General features: G+C 39.0%; 1 protein-coding gene across 2 annotated transcripts in view; it reads left to right on the top strand.

Moving 5' to 3' along the window:
• The window catches only part of PDGFC (platelet derived growth factor C), a 219,850-nt gene that overhangs the window by 152,053 nt on the left and 51,664 nt on the right, over positions 1–16,133 (top strand). For both annotated transcript variants that reach the window (XM_067737098.1, XM_067737099.1), the window contains exon 3: positions 13,213–13,393. In XM_067737098.1, the coding sequence (XP_067593199.1) occupies positions 13,213–13,393 (181 nt within the window). The remainder of the gene's footprint in view (positions 1–13,212; positions 13,394–16,133) is intronic.

Here is a 16,133-nt window from a genome sequence, read left to right on the forward strand (position 1 = left end):
GAGGAAAATAAAACAACCCTAGGGCCGAAACAAACCCGGCCCAGGGATACTGCCCAGGAAGGTGGGTTGAGCCAGGTGCACACGAAGCCTAGCATTTCTTATTTCCCTTTTCGTGCCACAAAATATGAAGTAATCACCTTAGCTGGACTTACCAGAGTGGTCAGATCACCTGGCAAAATGCAATGTTTTATTTAATGTGAAGATTTTTGTTCTGTTTAGTTTCTTGAGCAATGACAGTCCTTTTTCTTTTTCTTTTCTTTTTTTTCTTCTGCCTCATTCTGTAGTCAGGTTCAGAGGAAAATATAATCCCGTATATCCCATAAACCTTTTGGCATTAGAAATAAAAGTGATGATCTTAGAAAATCTCAAAGTGAAGATTGATTCTTTTCAAAATTGCTCAGTAAACTTTAATAAAAAATGATTCCAACTTACCTAATTCAGTTTCTGGATTTCATATATGTGTGAAATATATATATGAATAGCTTGATAATGAACATGCTTAAAGTAAATACATATGTACTCAGGGGGTGATACAAAAATCAAAGTGATATGAGTAGAATTTTACCTATTCTACTTATACTCTACATATTTATACCCTAAAGTCACACATGCATATATGTGTGTGTATGTGTGGGTATATTTACATATGCACGGGGGGTATATACACACACAAATATATACCTGTATCCTGTAGAGTGATCACTGAAGACAAAGTAGAAAAAGCAAACAAAGTAGCAGTAAAATTCCATTTTTATGACTTGGACAACACAGGTGAATGAGAAACGAGACGGTCTCGGAAACTAATAGAATCTTCATTCTATAATAAAAACTTCCATTAATTGAGCATCTTCTTCATGCCGGATCCCATCCTATGGGTACCTCTTGGAATCACTCTTTGGTGTATCTGAGGAGGGATGAGGGATCATTTCTTTTCAGAAGAGTCAGATGGAGACTATGTCACATGAATTCCAAAATCTGCTTTTGTGTTCCAAAGGATGACCTTTCTTTTTTTTTTTTAATTTTTATCGGCGTATAGTTGACTTACAATGTTGTGTTAGTTTCTACTGTACAGCAAAGTGAATCAGTTATAAATATACCTATATCCACTCTTTTTAGATTCTTTCCCCATAAGGATGACCTTTTAAGGTGTGATTTGCGCTGCACGGCATGTAAGAAAAAGGACTTTGTGCTGCTAGACACTCTGCAGTCTTGGAGCCCCAGGTTTCCAAGTGGACCGGTTGGCACTTGGAAGAGTTTTGTGAAAGTGCCTTGGTTAGGAGGAGGGGAGGGGCCTTCACTCCTGGGGGCCTTGGAGCCCCTAACCCCGGGCTGCCTGGTTAGGGAGTGGGCCGTGCACAGCACGGGGCTCCTTGTTGGCACGTTTGCTCAGTGCCTCAGCCCCTCCAGGACTGTATGTTTCTCTCTGGCTTCATAATACACTGATATTTACAAGTCGTTTTCATGGATATTGTCTGTAGAAAATGATGATATCCAGAGATAGCAGTGCCACACAGACCTTGGGAAATAATAAAATATTCTAGAAAAATGTAGTAGTGGGTGTTTTCTAGTCATATGCTCTGTGTTTAAGCTGCTTTCTTTTTGACACGACTATACACATCGACGGAAATGTGATTTGGATCTTAAACCAGAAAAAAAAAAAAAAAAGCTAAGATTTTTAAAAATACCTTCTGGACCGTCTAGTTCGGTGCTTATTTTGCCAAGAGGGACATGATGTCTAGAGCCAGTTAAAACTGAACAGCTCTTTCCTTAAAATAAGGAGTCTATGACTCGAGACTGAAGCGCTCTGCACATCTGTTTGTGTTTGTTAAAGTACGAGGCTGTGGGTCTGTTCTTAGGGATTTTACAACTTTGAATAATGAATTATGCTGGATGGCCTGAAATTTGTTTTAAACTCTGAGAGTATTTTTTCTCAGAAATCATTCCATCATGAAATAAATTTTAATGAATATAAATGCTCAAAATAAGTACCCTGAGCTTAAAAAAAACCACTCATATTCAGGACTATGCCTGAAATTCTCTAGTATCCCAAGAGGAAGAATATTTTGATTTCACTTTGGTGTATTTTAAAACAAACTTATTTTGCCAGAGCCTTGTCTCGCGAGGGGGCTCTGAGTTGACCTGGTAACCGGAGCTGCCTGAATCTCGGCATAGTTTCAGGAATTGCACAATGGTACAAGGTGCTGTTTCTGTAACAGTGCATCCTTCACCCACGTCGTAGTTGCCTCAGGGTAGGGGTGATATGTTTCAAGGGCTGGCGAGTCTTGGAAAGGATGCTGAGCGGGTAGGTGGGTGCTGTTTTTACATTAACTCATTTCATTCCCACAACAGCCATCAAGTTGACCCTGTTCCTGTGCCTGTTTTGTAGGACGTAAAATACAGACACAAAATTTGAGAATTCGGTATTTGCCCACTGCATTCATGAATGTGTCTTCTACTACAGTGAAAGGAGCAACCGGTAATAATAATTAACAGCAAGGCATGTGTGCTTGTGTTGTTCTAGGCAGGTAGGCTTCGGAAAGTAGGGCCATGGGGGCTGGTTCTGAGGTCCGCCTCGAGCCAGAAGTAATGATTCCCGCAGCTTGTGGTCGGGTGAGGAGCTCGGGGGGGCGCTGTTTCTCAGAGCCAGAGTATTGCATGTGGGGTTTTGACGATAGCAGCTACTAAAAAAATATATATATATATACCACTTATTGAGCAGTTTACTCCTTAGGCATCGTTCTGATTGCTTCATATACATACATTCTCTCATTGACCATTCACCACAGCCTTGAGAGTTAATGAATATTATCCTCATTGGAAAGAAGACGATCTAGGGAGGCTCCCTTGTGTCCTGTTTTGCTAGAGACAGTATCATGTGATGGCTAAGAACATGGGCTCTGAAGCCCAGAGCAAGGACCTGCCTCCCCATTACTCTTCGCTGTATGACTTGCTTTGTTACCTCTTTATACCTCAGTTTCCCATCTCTAATATGGATATAATAATAGGAGCTACAGATAGGACTGTGTTTGCGGATTGAATCACTTAATATTTATAAAGGAGCTGCACACAGTATGTACTGCATATCGTTTGCTTTATTATTGTGGTTATTATTTTGCACAGATATTCCAGAAGACGGGATTTTGGTAAAAGTTATCGTAAACGCATGCCTTTTTGTCATTCAATAATATTGGTTGCCTTTCCTCACAGAGTGTTTATATTTTATTTGTTACTTTTATTACTATACCTTTTTACAGCTCACTGAAAGACATGTTTCCCTATTCGGTTTCTAACTTTTTTTTTTTTACTGTCATAAGGAAAAACTATTGATGCTTGTATATTGATCTCACAGTTAGTCACTTTACTAAACTCTATTTTCGTTCCAGGTGGTTTTTAAAAGCCAGAAACTTGGAAATCGTCTTTGATACCTGTTTTTCTCTCACACCCAGCCCACCTCCTATCAGATCTTCAAACTGTGCACAGCCTGGAGCCCATTCTTGACCCCTACCTGCCCCCGTGCTCAAGCCACCCACCTGGATGATGGCGGAGCGTTTCCAGTCTGTGCTTATCCGACTACTGTCTGTTCTTAAGGGATCTGTTATCAGCTAAGGATCGTTTTTCTCCTGCTTCTATTACATTTATTTGCTTTCCTCTCTTATTAAATTAGCTCGAGCTTCCCCCCAAAATGCTGAAAATAGTAGTGAGAATGGCCAATCCTGTCTTTGTTCTAACCTTAATGAGAATGACTTGGATTGTGTTTCATGTGTTACTTGCAGTTAATTTCTGTTGTGTAATTTTACCATGATTTGAAAGTTTCCTGCTCTTCACAGTTGACTCCGTTTTTATCTAAGTATAATTGACTTTATTACGTTTTTTCAGCATTTATTAATATGAACATATAGTTTTTCTCCTTTGAATATTCTAAAAGGTCATCATTACATTACTCCTCAAGTTCATGTTGCAAATCCGTATTCTGTCAAGAAGTATGCTTCTAACCCACTAATGAACGATATTTGATTAAATTTTATTTAGAATGTTTGCATTTCCCTCCATTTATAAATAGGTTTTTTGGTTTTTTGTGGGTTTTTGCGGTACGCGGGCCTCTCACTGTTGTGGCCTCTCCCGTTGCGGAGCACAGGCTCCGGACGCGCAGGCTCAGCGGCCATGGCTCACGGGCCCAGCCGCTCCGCGGCATGTGGGATCTTCCCGGACCGGGGCACGAACCCGCGTCCCCAGAATCGGCAGGCAGACTCTCAACCACTGCGCCACCAGGGAAGCCCTTCCCTCCATTTATGAGTGAACTTGGTCTTCATTTTACATGTTTGATATTTTGCCATTTCAAAAAACTTGGACACAGTACTTTTTTTCCAATTATTAGAAATTTTTACTTTTTCCGGCTTTATTGACATATAATTGACATGTAACACTGTGTAAGTTTAAGATGTACAACCTGTTGATTTGAAATACTTATATATTGCAGTATGATTACCACTGTGGCATTAGCTAAGAGCCCCTTCATACCACATCATTCTACTTCTACATTTAATATACATTCTCTTAGCAACTTTCAAGTATATGATACAATATTGTTAACTATATTCGTAAGATTTAGGCTAGGTTTTATTATTATTAATTGAGTGAATATCTGGTCACGTTCCATTTTTTTTTTACAATTGCTTACATAACATTGAAATTATACATTCCTTTAATATCAAACGGAACTCTTCTATAAATCCTATGCCATTGCATCTTTTTTTATTGACAGATGTTTGACAGTCTTTTCAATTTCTTCTGGAGTTATTAGTCTGTTCACTTTTTCCACTTTTTTAGTCAACCTTTGTAATTTACGTTTTCCTAGTAAGGCATCCATGTCATTTAGCTTTTCAGATTTAATTGGCAATAGTGTTGCCTAAAACATACTTACAGATGTGAAATCCATTTTTATCTGTGATTACCTCTTCCTTACTCCTATGCATGGAAATTCTTGACCTCTCTCTCTCTCTCCCCCCCAACTCCTTTCTGAGAACCAGCTCTTGGTTTTAATTCTGAATCCTAATTTGATATTTGAATATATCTTTTAGAGTTTTAGTCTTCATTTTTTTCACTTTATACTCTCTTGGTTTTCTTTAAATTTTTCTAGCTTTGTAGATTGAGTTCATGGCTTATATATTTGCAGTATTTTTATTTAGTAATAAGATAATGTAAAACTCTTCACTTCCTACCATGTACAGTCAACACCCCCATTTTTGACACGTAGAACTCTCATATTTTCCTGAGAATTACTCCATCGTATGTTGTCCTCCCTCTGCAGCATGCTCTTTGCTTTGACTTATGCATTTCCTATGTAGGTTTAAAGTTCTCCGTAACGAATTTTGAGTGCCTAAAAGTAGACAGTCCTGAGTCAATTAAAATAAATACCTGTAAATGTATATGCCCAAATTATCAAGTTGACTGATTAATTTATTTGAATGACTGTTAATGGTTCTCCAGCCACTGAACAAGTTCATTTGGCCAATCTGGACAAAGACACATAAATTCTATACTGTTAAGCCTCAGAATAGAGGAAATATAATTAAGTAGGAAGATTTTAAATATAATAGGCAGTACGGCTTCGCTCTTGAGCGCGTGGGCTTTGGAGTTCAGCTCCCAAAACCGAAGCCTTCGCTCTACACTTAGTTGCTATGTGACCTTGGCTGGGTACTTAGCTTTTCCATATTTTATAATCTGTAAAATGGGCAAAATAACAGTATTAACCTTTTATGATTTTTGTGAGGATCAAAGGAATGTATAAAGAGCAATGACTATGTGTAACATGTGTTACATGTGTAATTTTTAAAAAATTGTTATTGGAGTATAGTTGCTTCACAGTGTTGTGTTAGCCTCTGCTGTACAGCAAAGTGAATCAGCTATACGTGTACATACATCCCCTTTTTTGGATTTTCTTCCCATTTAGGTCACCACAGAGCACCGAGTAGAGTTCCCTTTGCTATACAGTAGGTTCTCCTATTTTATTTATAGTATCAATAGTGTATATATGTCAATCCCAATCTCCCAATTCATTCCACCGCCACCCCGCTTCCCCCCTTGGTATCCATGCGTTTGTCCTCTAGGTCTGCGTCTCTATTTCTGCTTTGCCAGTAAGTTAATCTGTACCATTTTTCTATATTCCACATATAAAAGATAGCATATGATATTTGTTTTTTTCCTTCTGACTTACTTCACTGTGTGACAGTCTCTAGGTCCATTCACGTCTATGCAGATGGCATTATTTTATTCCTTTTTATGGCTGAATAATATTCCATTGGATGTAGGTATCACATCTTCTTTATCCATTCATCTGTCAGTGGACACTTCGGTTGCTTCTATGTCCTGGCTGTTGTAAATAGTGCTGCAATGAACATTGGGATGCATGCATCCTTTCGAATTACAGTTTTCTCTGGATATAAGCCCAGGAGTGGGATTGCTGGGTCATATGGTAGCTCTATTTTTAGTTTTTTAAGGACCCTCCATACTGTTCGCCATAGTGGCTGTATCAATTTGCATTCCCACCAACACGCATAATTATTAAAATTTATTTTCATTATAAGGTAAAGTATGGATGACCATTCTGGTGCCTAAATAGGGATTTAAAACGTTTACTCTGTGTCTGGGTTGTCTTCTGTTAAACCAAAGTGTAAGCCACCGAGCACTGCTGCACAGCTGTCATCTTGTTAAGTTTATTACCTTCCCCAACAAGCCCAGGCTCCCGTTGACACATGCAGAACGAGGCCTTCTGAAGATGCATGTCTATTTGTTGGTAGAGTTTCACACCACCCTCAGGTTCGATCATTCACAGGGTAGATTTAATTGACAGGGTTTTAGTTAGTGTGAACTAGAAACAGCCTGTTTTGCAGGGTTGGTTTATTTTCGTGGAAGGAAGCTAGGTGTCGGACAATTGTGTTTACAAGTGAATTTATTTCTTTGGTTTAGTCCTCAGCAGCTCTCCTATCTTCAGTTTTTAAATTCCCGTGTGAGAAGGAAAATTTTGTCTACAATACCAGACTTGTTTGTTAAACATCAAAGAACATAAATCCTCCATGGGTCCCCAGGGGTACGATAGAGAAAGGGAGTGCTCGTTATAAGCCACTTAGCGCTGTGTGTACTGTATCATGTTTCCATGAGAAAGTGATGTTTGATTGGCCCCTAAAATAGGTTTAGTAAATCCCTTAAATACTGATGTGAGCAACTGTGCACGTGGGAAATTAATACCTGAGAGTGTGCTCTAGGATTACCATGTCTCCAGAAAAGTCACCTGGGCATGTGTAGATTTCTGAATCTGATTCTGTTTTGTAATTTCACTTTTATGGGTCAAACGTTGCCTGGTTTTATTTTCTCCCATTCATTTGGCTGAGGCCTGCAGATAATCTTTTATCATTGTTTTCTCTCTTCCTTTTCTTCTTGATGTTTTGAGCTGCGTTGTAGTGTGTCAGCCAACCAACTTAGGCAATGAGTCCCATATTCTCTACATGGCATTCTATGAGAAAAAAGAAAAATTTCAAAGTATTGGGGAAGATGATTGGATTGAATACTTTAGTCTTTTTCCAACCACACTCTATAAACGAGTTAGAGGAAAATATGGAATCGAGTGGCAATGGTTTTTGTTCTGTTTTGTTTCTATTTTGAAGGTTAGGAAGCAGCCATGAGGCATGGTAATATGTGTCAAGTAGATTGTCACTGGGTCTGTTTTAGATGACTTGAATATGATTTAAATATAAGAATGCTATTTTTAGCAAGAGGATTTACTGTTTTGATTCACAAAATTAATGTGGAATAATTGGATGAAACTTAGCGTTATAGTATCATAATGACACTGCTTTTGAAAAACAAATCCTAAAATGCCAAATTTACTATGAAACAATTAGTAGTATAACTTAAGTTCTACTTCTGAAAGGCAAAGAACAGAGCACTTTTTAGATGTTCGTTTCATTTAACTTCATGGAATGAAAAACTATGTAGGTCTTTAAGATACGATGATAAATTTTTGTATGCACCAGACTTGTATGAGCTTGTGAGAATTAATTACCAGCTATCTAACTGCAAATCCAAAAATTGTTATAAAGATTAGGGTTATGGGGTGTTTTTTTTTTTTAATGGTGTCAAATTCAGTAGCAAATCTTCATGAAACAAGTAATAATCTACTTGTCACTCTTCTCTGCAGGACAGTGATTTTTGTCTCAGGATACAAGTTAGATATGGCAAAGTTTAAGACTTATTTGTGCCTTAATACGTTAACACTGATAATCTAGATATTTCCGAGTGTGCTTAAAAACTCCTTTTGTTTTTATTATTTTTTTTTTCTAAATTGTGTGCTGTCGTGAGTTGCTGAATTAAGGCCAGTAAGATCTTTCTTTTTATTCTTATATTTAAATTTTAACAAAAATATTTTTGGCTGCGTTGGGTCTTTGTTGCAGTGTGCGGGCTTCTCATTGCGGTGGCTTCTCTTGTTGTGGAGCACAGGCTCTAAGCACACAGGCTTCAGTAGTTGTGGCACGCGGGCTTGGTAGTTGTGGCTCGTGGGCTCTAGAGTGCAGGCTCCGCAGCCACGGCTCACGGGCTTAGTTGCTCCGTGGCATGTGGGATCTTCCCGGACCAGGGCTCGAACCCATGTCCCCTACATTGGCAGGCGGATTCCTCACCACTGCGCCACCAGAGAAGCCCCTAAAAACACCTTTTAAATACTTATAAGGAGCTTACACATCAGATTAACACATATGGTGTTTCTTTTTTTTTGGCCACGCCGGCGGCATGTAGGATCTTAGATCCCAGACCAGGGATTGAACCTGCGCCCCTGTAGTGGAAGCACAGAGTCTTAACCACTGGACAGCCAGGGAAGTCCCTGGTGTTTCTTCTTTTAACAGAAATCAAAAGGAAATATGTATAATAAAATAGTTATGTGAGTTGTTAGTTTTAGGTTCCTTGCAAATGGTATTCTTTTCTCTTGGGTTGTTTCTATTAGAAAGATTATAATAGTTGTTTTGAAAATGGTCTGGAGGAGGGAATAAATTAGGAGTTTGGGATTAACATATACACACTACTGTATATAAAAGAGATAACCAACAAGGACCTGCTGTACAGCACAGGGAACTCTACTCAATATCTTGTAATAACCTATAAGGGAAAAGAATCTGACAAAGAACATATATACGTTTAACTGGGTCACTTTGCTGTATACCTGAAACTAACACAACATTGTAAATCAAATTTACTTCAATTTTTTAAAATTAGAAAATAAAATGATTTTAAAATGATCTGAAGAAAGTTTTTGACACTATGTGTTCACCCAACCAGTTTATTGAAAATGACTTCATAATTGCCAGGCCCACGGGATGCTTCTTGGCTTTCATCTCCTTTGGTCTTTCTCTGGCAGTGACAGCGGGCCCACTTCTGCCTGGGTGGACACTCTCCCTCCCTCTTGCCTTCGTCCTGTGCCATCCTGCTTCCCTGAGGGCTCCTTTTCAGGATGTTTTTGTTACAAGGGCTTTCTTTCTGCCCACACTTGAGATGCTGTCATTTCCACATCCTCAGACGTGTTGTGATCCTGTGTCTATGCTGCTGCCTCATTGAAACCTCCTGTAGGTGCCCCATAGTCTGCAAGGGAAGCAAACTCAGATGCCCACGTGGGCAAGTGATGGAAATAAATGAAGATCTGGTTATTAAGAAAAAAAAATAATAAAGCAGCGTAGGAAACCGACAAGGCTTTTTAAAAACTGGAAGGAGGATGTCTCATCTAAAGCCCTTTCCACCTGGCCCAGCCTCAGTTTCCGTGAAGAGTGAAGGCCATACTGACCTCATGCGGTAAACGCTCTCCGTCCCTGGCACCCAGCTGCTTGGGTGAGGCCAGAGGACAAAGGGCCCTCCTCTCCTGGAGCTGACGCCGGTTCTGCAGATCTGAGTAACACAAGGAGTCACACAGGGGCTAATAATATTTAGTATGACCAGATGTTCAAATTTGTTTTAAAAGGGCCTGAAATCCAGATTTTTCTGTGCAATTTGACTTTTGAAAATGTTGACTTACAGACAGGGAAAGACAAATATCATATGATATCACTTATATGTGGAATCTGAAAAAAATAATATAAATGAACATATTTACAAAACAGAAATAGACTCACAGACATAACAAACTTACGGTTACCAAAGGGGAAAGGGGGGGAAGGGGGGATGGTGGGAGGTAAATTAAGAGTTTGGAATTAACATACATATACACACTACTATATAAAAAATACATAGACAGTAAGGACCTACTGCACAGCCCAGGGAACTACGTTCAGTATCTGGTAATGACCTATAACGGAAAAGAATCTGAAAAAATACATATATGTATATGTATAACCGAATCACGTTGCTGTGCACTTGAAACTAATACAATATTATAAATTAACTATAGTTCAATAAAAAGTAATTTAAAAAATACAGGTAGCACCTAAAAATTTAATTGATTCATTAAATGTGGACAAATATTTTAAAGAAGGGTAGAACCTCTTCACACTGTGCTTAACCTCTTTGGAACATTGGTCTCCAAACTACTTTTCTAACATCCGACTCTGAAATTTCAAGGCCTTCGTACCTACACCTGTTCTTCCAGCTTGAGCTCCATCCTCTGTTCACAAGGGACCACCCCGGGCCCCTGGTTTCCTCTGTTACGTCCTCGGGATTGTGCTTCTCGCTAGAATGCGTTTCCATTCTCCCTGTCCCCCCGGTCAGTCAGGACTCACTGACAGCCCAGATGCTGCTTGGAAGGCTGACCCTCATCTCACTGCACAGGGTTTCCCTCACCTTGAAAGGGTTCCGCACTGCCCGTTTTTCCTAAGCAACCTCATTAGAGCACTCAGCGCTGTTTAATGGACCCTGAGCCCATAGAAGCTATGGTTTCATCTCTGTATCCCGAGAATCTAGCCCAGCACTTGGTGGACTGGCACTTTGGGCCAACACAGTGCTTCACAGGTACTCGTGGAATGACTGACCAGGCCTGAACTCAGCTGTCTGCAAACTAGCCCTGATGGTAACCCATATCAGAGAGCGTCACCTCCCAAACACAGAACAGACATACTCTGTGAAAAGCGACTTTGTTCCACCTGTAAACGATCTCGGTATAAAAGTTACTCTTTGATTTAAAATGCTAGTGATCAACTTTTATACCGCGTCACGTCTGAAATAACCACTCAGTCTGTTTTACCCAAATCTTCCTCCCCCCCGCCCCCCTCCCTGGTCCACCTTCACAGCAAGACTCCTGGGAAGGTTGTACCGGCTGCCTTGTGCATTTATCGTTTACCACCCAGGCTCGTCGTGCGATCGAGCAAAAGCTGTGCTCTCCTCCGGTATCTGAGTTTTCTTATTTGTTGCTTTCACAGTCGCAGGGTCACATTAAAGTAGGTGCCGGGTGGGAGCGAAGGGGTGCTGGGTAGAGAGGAAGGGCAAACTGTTGAGTGGGAGCTCTGTGCCAGCGACGTCTAGGCGCCGCGCGTGTGCTGCCCCGCCTTCCCTCTCTGAAAACATCCCCGTGAGTCAGGTAGCATTCTCCTCATTTTAAGGACAAGAAAAACGAGGCTGGAACAGGTTAAGTTACACACCATAGGAGAGCTCTGGCTACTGCTTGAGGACAGAGTTGCATAAGTACAATTGGTTCATTATGCACTTCGTCCTTTTTCATCAGTTTTTTCTTCTGTGAATTCTGTACTGTACAAAGTGTATTAATTTTAGTTGTCTGGTATCTACTGAATTTAGACTTTTTAAAAAACCAACCCGTTGTTTTCATCCATGTCAGACCTCCCTTAAGAAAAGTTTGGCAATGTCCTCTTTACTGTTGTGAAACGCAATTCATAACAGCGATCATCTATTTATATGTGCAGTTGTTTAAAAAATAAATGTAGTGGCCTACATGCTCTGTGAAGCTGAAATAATAACAGTAATTTATATTAAAATACACATGCGCCGTTACAAGAAACGGAAAATGAAGTAGTCAGATGTTTGTATCTTCTGAGCAGCAGACTCAGACTAAATGCATATGTTTTCTGGTTTTCACTGTGATGCAAAGCGTATAAGCGATGTTCCTATTCGTGATTTGATTTTCCAAAGTAGTAGCTGTTGTTCCAAAGTACAGAAACTTCCTTCGACTTAACGTAATCGTTCTATTTCTAGAAAATTTGGCTTCAACTAAATCTGCAAAACATATTTGTGCTTCTGTGTGGCAGTATAACGTTCTAGACTCAGACGGACGATAGCAGAAATGTTGCCTACGCGAGTGTCCAGCGAACTGTTTGAAAGGCGTGGAGGGCGTGGAGCAAACGCCCATTTTGGGGACTGTCCCTTGTCGGGTGTCCACGGACCTTGCCCTCTTCACCCCCCCCCCCCCATTGAGACCGTGTTAAATGCCCTACACGTTTCTCACAGTTCTCATAAGGGGCAGCCCTGCTCTCCGTGAGGGCCACGGATCGAAACTTTCAAACCCAAGTTAACATTGGTTAGAAAAGTATTAAGCATTCATTCCATAGGTTTAAGGTACTGTGTGTAGCACAGTGTGAACCAGAAGATGTAAGAATTGATTCCTTTCTTCAAGGGTTTAACAGCCTAGCTAAGATGGATCCCTTGCATAGGCGTAGTTAAAAGTACGTGTTTATCAGGAAGAGAAAGATGGCGGTGAGCTGAGAACAGCCAGAAGGGTCTCACAGAGGCAGCGCAGTACAGAGTGAGAGTTGGAGGACGTGTCTGTAAAAAGGTGGCTCTAGAAAAGCTTGGAACACAGATGAGGAAAGGGGGCCAAGGAGCCTGACTGGGGTGAAGGAGTGACTGCCGGAAAGTGATGGGCAGCGATCATGGAAATTAAGTTGGAGCAAAACTGTCATATCCAAATGGAGATTAAATTGAATAATTCATGAACGTCAGATATGGTCGCTCTGTACAAAATATTCAAGTTTTGACATGGCTCTTTAAATGAATTTGAAGTTCGTTACCAGTAAAACTGGAGGGCTTAGAATAGAAGACTTGTATTTCTTTAATTGGGAATGCATTTTCAGTTGTGTCTCTTCTTTGGAAGATTTTATTCTATTTATGCTGTTAAATTTGGGATGAACTCACAGCTGTGGTCCGCGGGGACTCATTGTCTCCATGGACATGGACTTCGAATTCCTAAAATAACAGACCATGGTTTGATGTCTCTTCTGTCTTGGTCTCTTGCAGGTATGATTTTGTAGAGGTCGAGGAACCCAGCGACGGAGCCGTATTAGGGCGCTGGTGTGGGTCTGGCACTGTTCCGGGAAAGCAGATTTCTAAAGGCAATCAGATCAGGATACGGTTCGTGTCTGATGAATATTTTCCTTCGGAACCCGGGTTCTGCATCCACTATAACATTGTCATGCCAGTAAGTACCACTTAGAGATGCCCTTATGTATCTGGATCAGTTGTTTGGTCACTTCTTTTTCTCCTTTTAAACAAGAGATTTAGGAAAACCAAGAACCAAAAACCTTTCCGTAGCTTGATTTTTTTTTTCATAAATGTCACTATGGTTATCGCTATAATTTATTCACTGCAGATTATTAGTGTCTCCATTGCATTAAAAGTCCACGCTTTTATGTGATATTTTAATTTTCCCCCCATTAAGGTGTCATCTTTCCTTTCTGTACCCACCAAAAGTTGATTTTTTAGATGTGTCATTTTATCTGTTTTGGGGGAAAGGTAAACTTATTAACTACTCTTTTCAAATCAGTGTTTTAGTAAAATATATTTTAAAAAGTAGTTATCTCAGTTTTCCTACTTATCTTAATATTTGTCCTGATTAATAATATTATGGCCTTTGTACCCCAAAGAGGAAGTTTCAAAATTCTCACAAGGATTTAGGAAATCTGTTTTTATTTGTATTGCAATTGTTTATTCCCTTTATTTTATGTATTATTTCTAACATTTGTATCTGTTTGTTGCGCTGCAACGAAAATATTGAAAACCTTCTGGCTGTTTATCACGTGCTGCTTATAATGGTAATTCAGAACTATTTATACAAATATGGTGTCACCTAGTATACTTTTCAAATATGATGAGTATCACCGTTTAAAAGAATATAAAATTGATATCGTTAATGATTTCGACAGATTTAGCAAATCAGTATGCACACTGGGAACATGAAATGGTGTGGGCTACATGCATTAATTAACATGTATATTCTAACCAGGTATAAAAATAATGCATCCAGCACACTAACAATTCATGAGGCCAATTAGAAAATATGGGATCAATATTTAACTTCATATTATTATATAATTATTATAATTACAATTAGAATATATATAATTATAATTATGATAATTATATATTATATTGATATGTAAATATTATGAATAATTATACATTAACATATAAATATTGTGAATGATTATACATTATTCATATATTATATAATATTATAATATTATATTATATAATAATGTTTAAACATTGTGAATAATTATATATTATTCATATTATAACATTAAGCAGGAATTTCCCTTTTTTGATTGCCCAAACTCAATTCTGTGGAATAGTATTTAAGCAACTGACTAAATTATGAAATTTAAGTATTGTTTGAGATACAGCTGAAAAGAAACAACAGAATGTAAACTGAAGTTGGAAAAATGATAATTTATTTATTAACAGAATCATTTACTGTGTACAGTTGAAGTTAAGGGAGGTACCTCTAAAATATGCTGTGAATTTACATTGTGAATCTTGATCAATTTTCTGATACAGATTATTTGAGATATCTGTGTCTATTCCATTATGAAATACTTTGCACAGTGTAGATTCTCTACCATGTCCTTTGTTAATTTCCAAAATTTTTCTTAATTTAACTGTTTAACATTTTTATTTAAATTTAATAAAATTTAATAATTTCACCTAGAAAAGTGTTAATATTAGACAAGGATGAACTTATTTAACAACCTTTTGATACTCTGACTATTTGTTTGAATGAAGCCACTAAGAATCTGTTTATCACCCTTTCACAGTACGCTTCTTCACAGAATTTATGAGTTTAGTATTTGTTTTAAGCCTAAAACGCCCTTGGGAGCCATGAGAAAGCTACACTTACACAAAGTTATACAGTCCATATTTTCCAGTTTGGATTTAGCACATCTAATGTTCTTAAATATTTATGAAACAATCAAATTTTACTGTAAAACATAATGGTAGGTCTTCTATCATAGCGAAGGTTTGATTTATCCCAAACCTGTGACAAAAATAAACTTGAAACTGAGAAGCTGTTTGTACAGTATTTTAAATGAACTAGTGTCTTCACATTATATTAATAGCAGTCTATTATCATCCCACAGAATAAGACATGAAAGCAAAAACATATATATGCTGACACCAAGTGTTGCCTTCCTCTGATTTTATGATCTCATAGGTTGCCTGTTTGTATAACCCACGGAGTGATGTGGAAGAAATAAAATATGTAAAGACAAAAACACAGGAAATGTACAGTGCCTCGCTTAGTTCTGGCCCCATTAGAGCTTTTCAATAAGTAGTTGAATACTGAGTTGACCATACAACTCAGTCACCCCAGCTTAACTAACAGCGGATTCACTGACACTTGTGTTTCCATATGTATGTGTGTGTCAGATTCCTGAGCCTGGAGATGAGATAAAGACCCATAAGGATCTGCTGTAAGTACCACCCATCCTCTGGACTGGGAAAGACCCTGCCCCCTGGGTTTGACCTGTTACCAGGGATTCACTGTGACTAAGACCAGAAACTGCATCTGGAAGACTTTGGGTGAAGAGGGTATTTCTGTTTGCATCATCAAAATTAAGTTCAGTACGTTTTTAGATCGTTGCAGAAATAGTTGGATAAATTGTCAATATGGACTTCGGATTGACACTCTCCTGGGCTCTGTTGAACGTGTCTTTCTTGGTAACTAACTTCTTGGTAACTAGTTGCCCTGCGATGGCTGCCTGGGGAAACAGTTTGCATTATGCTTAGGAAACCATCAGGCTGGGGCCAGAAGAAGCAAGAGAAGAGGACAGTAGGTTCCTGCCTTGCTTAACATGTGTGACCTGGTGATTTTAATCTTGCCAGATGGCTTTCTGGAGTGATCACTGATACGTGAATTGTGCTATCTCACAAGCTTTGAC

This window comes from Pseudorca crassidens, chromosome 4 (assembly GCF_039906515.1).
Source record: "Pseudorca crassidens isolate mPseCra1 chromosome 4, mPseCra1.hap1, whole genome shotgun sequence".
In the NCBI taxonomy this organism is placed as follows: domain Eukaryota; kingdom Metazoa; phylum Chordata; class Mammalia; order Artiodactyla; family Delphinidae; genus Pseudorca; species Pseudorca crassidens.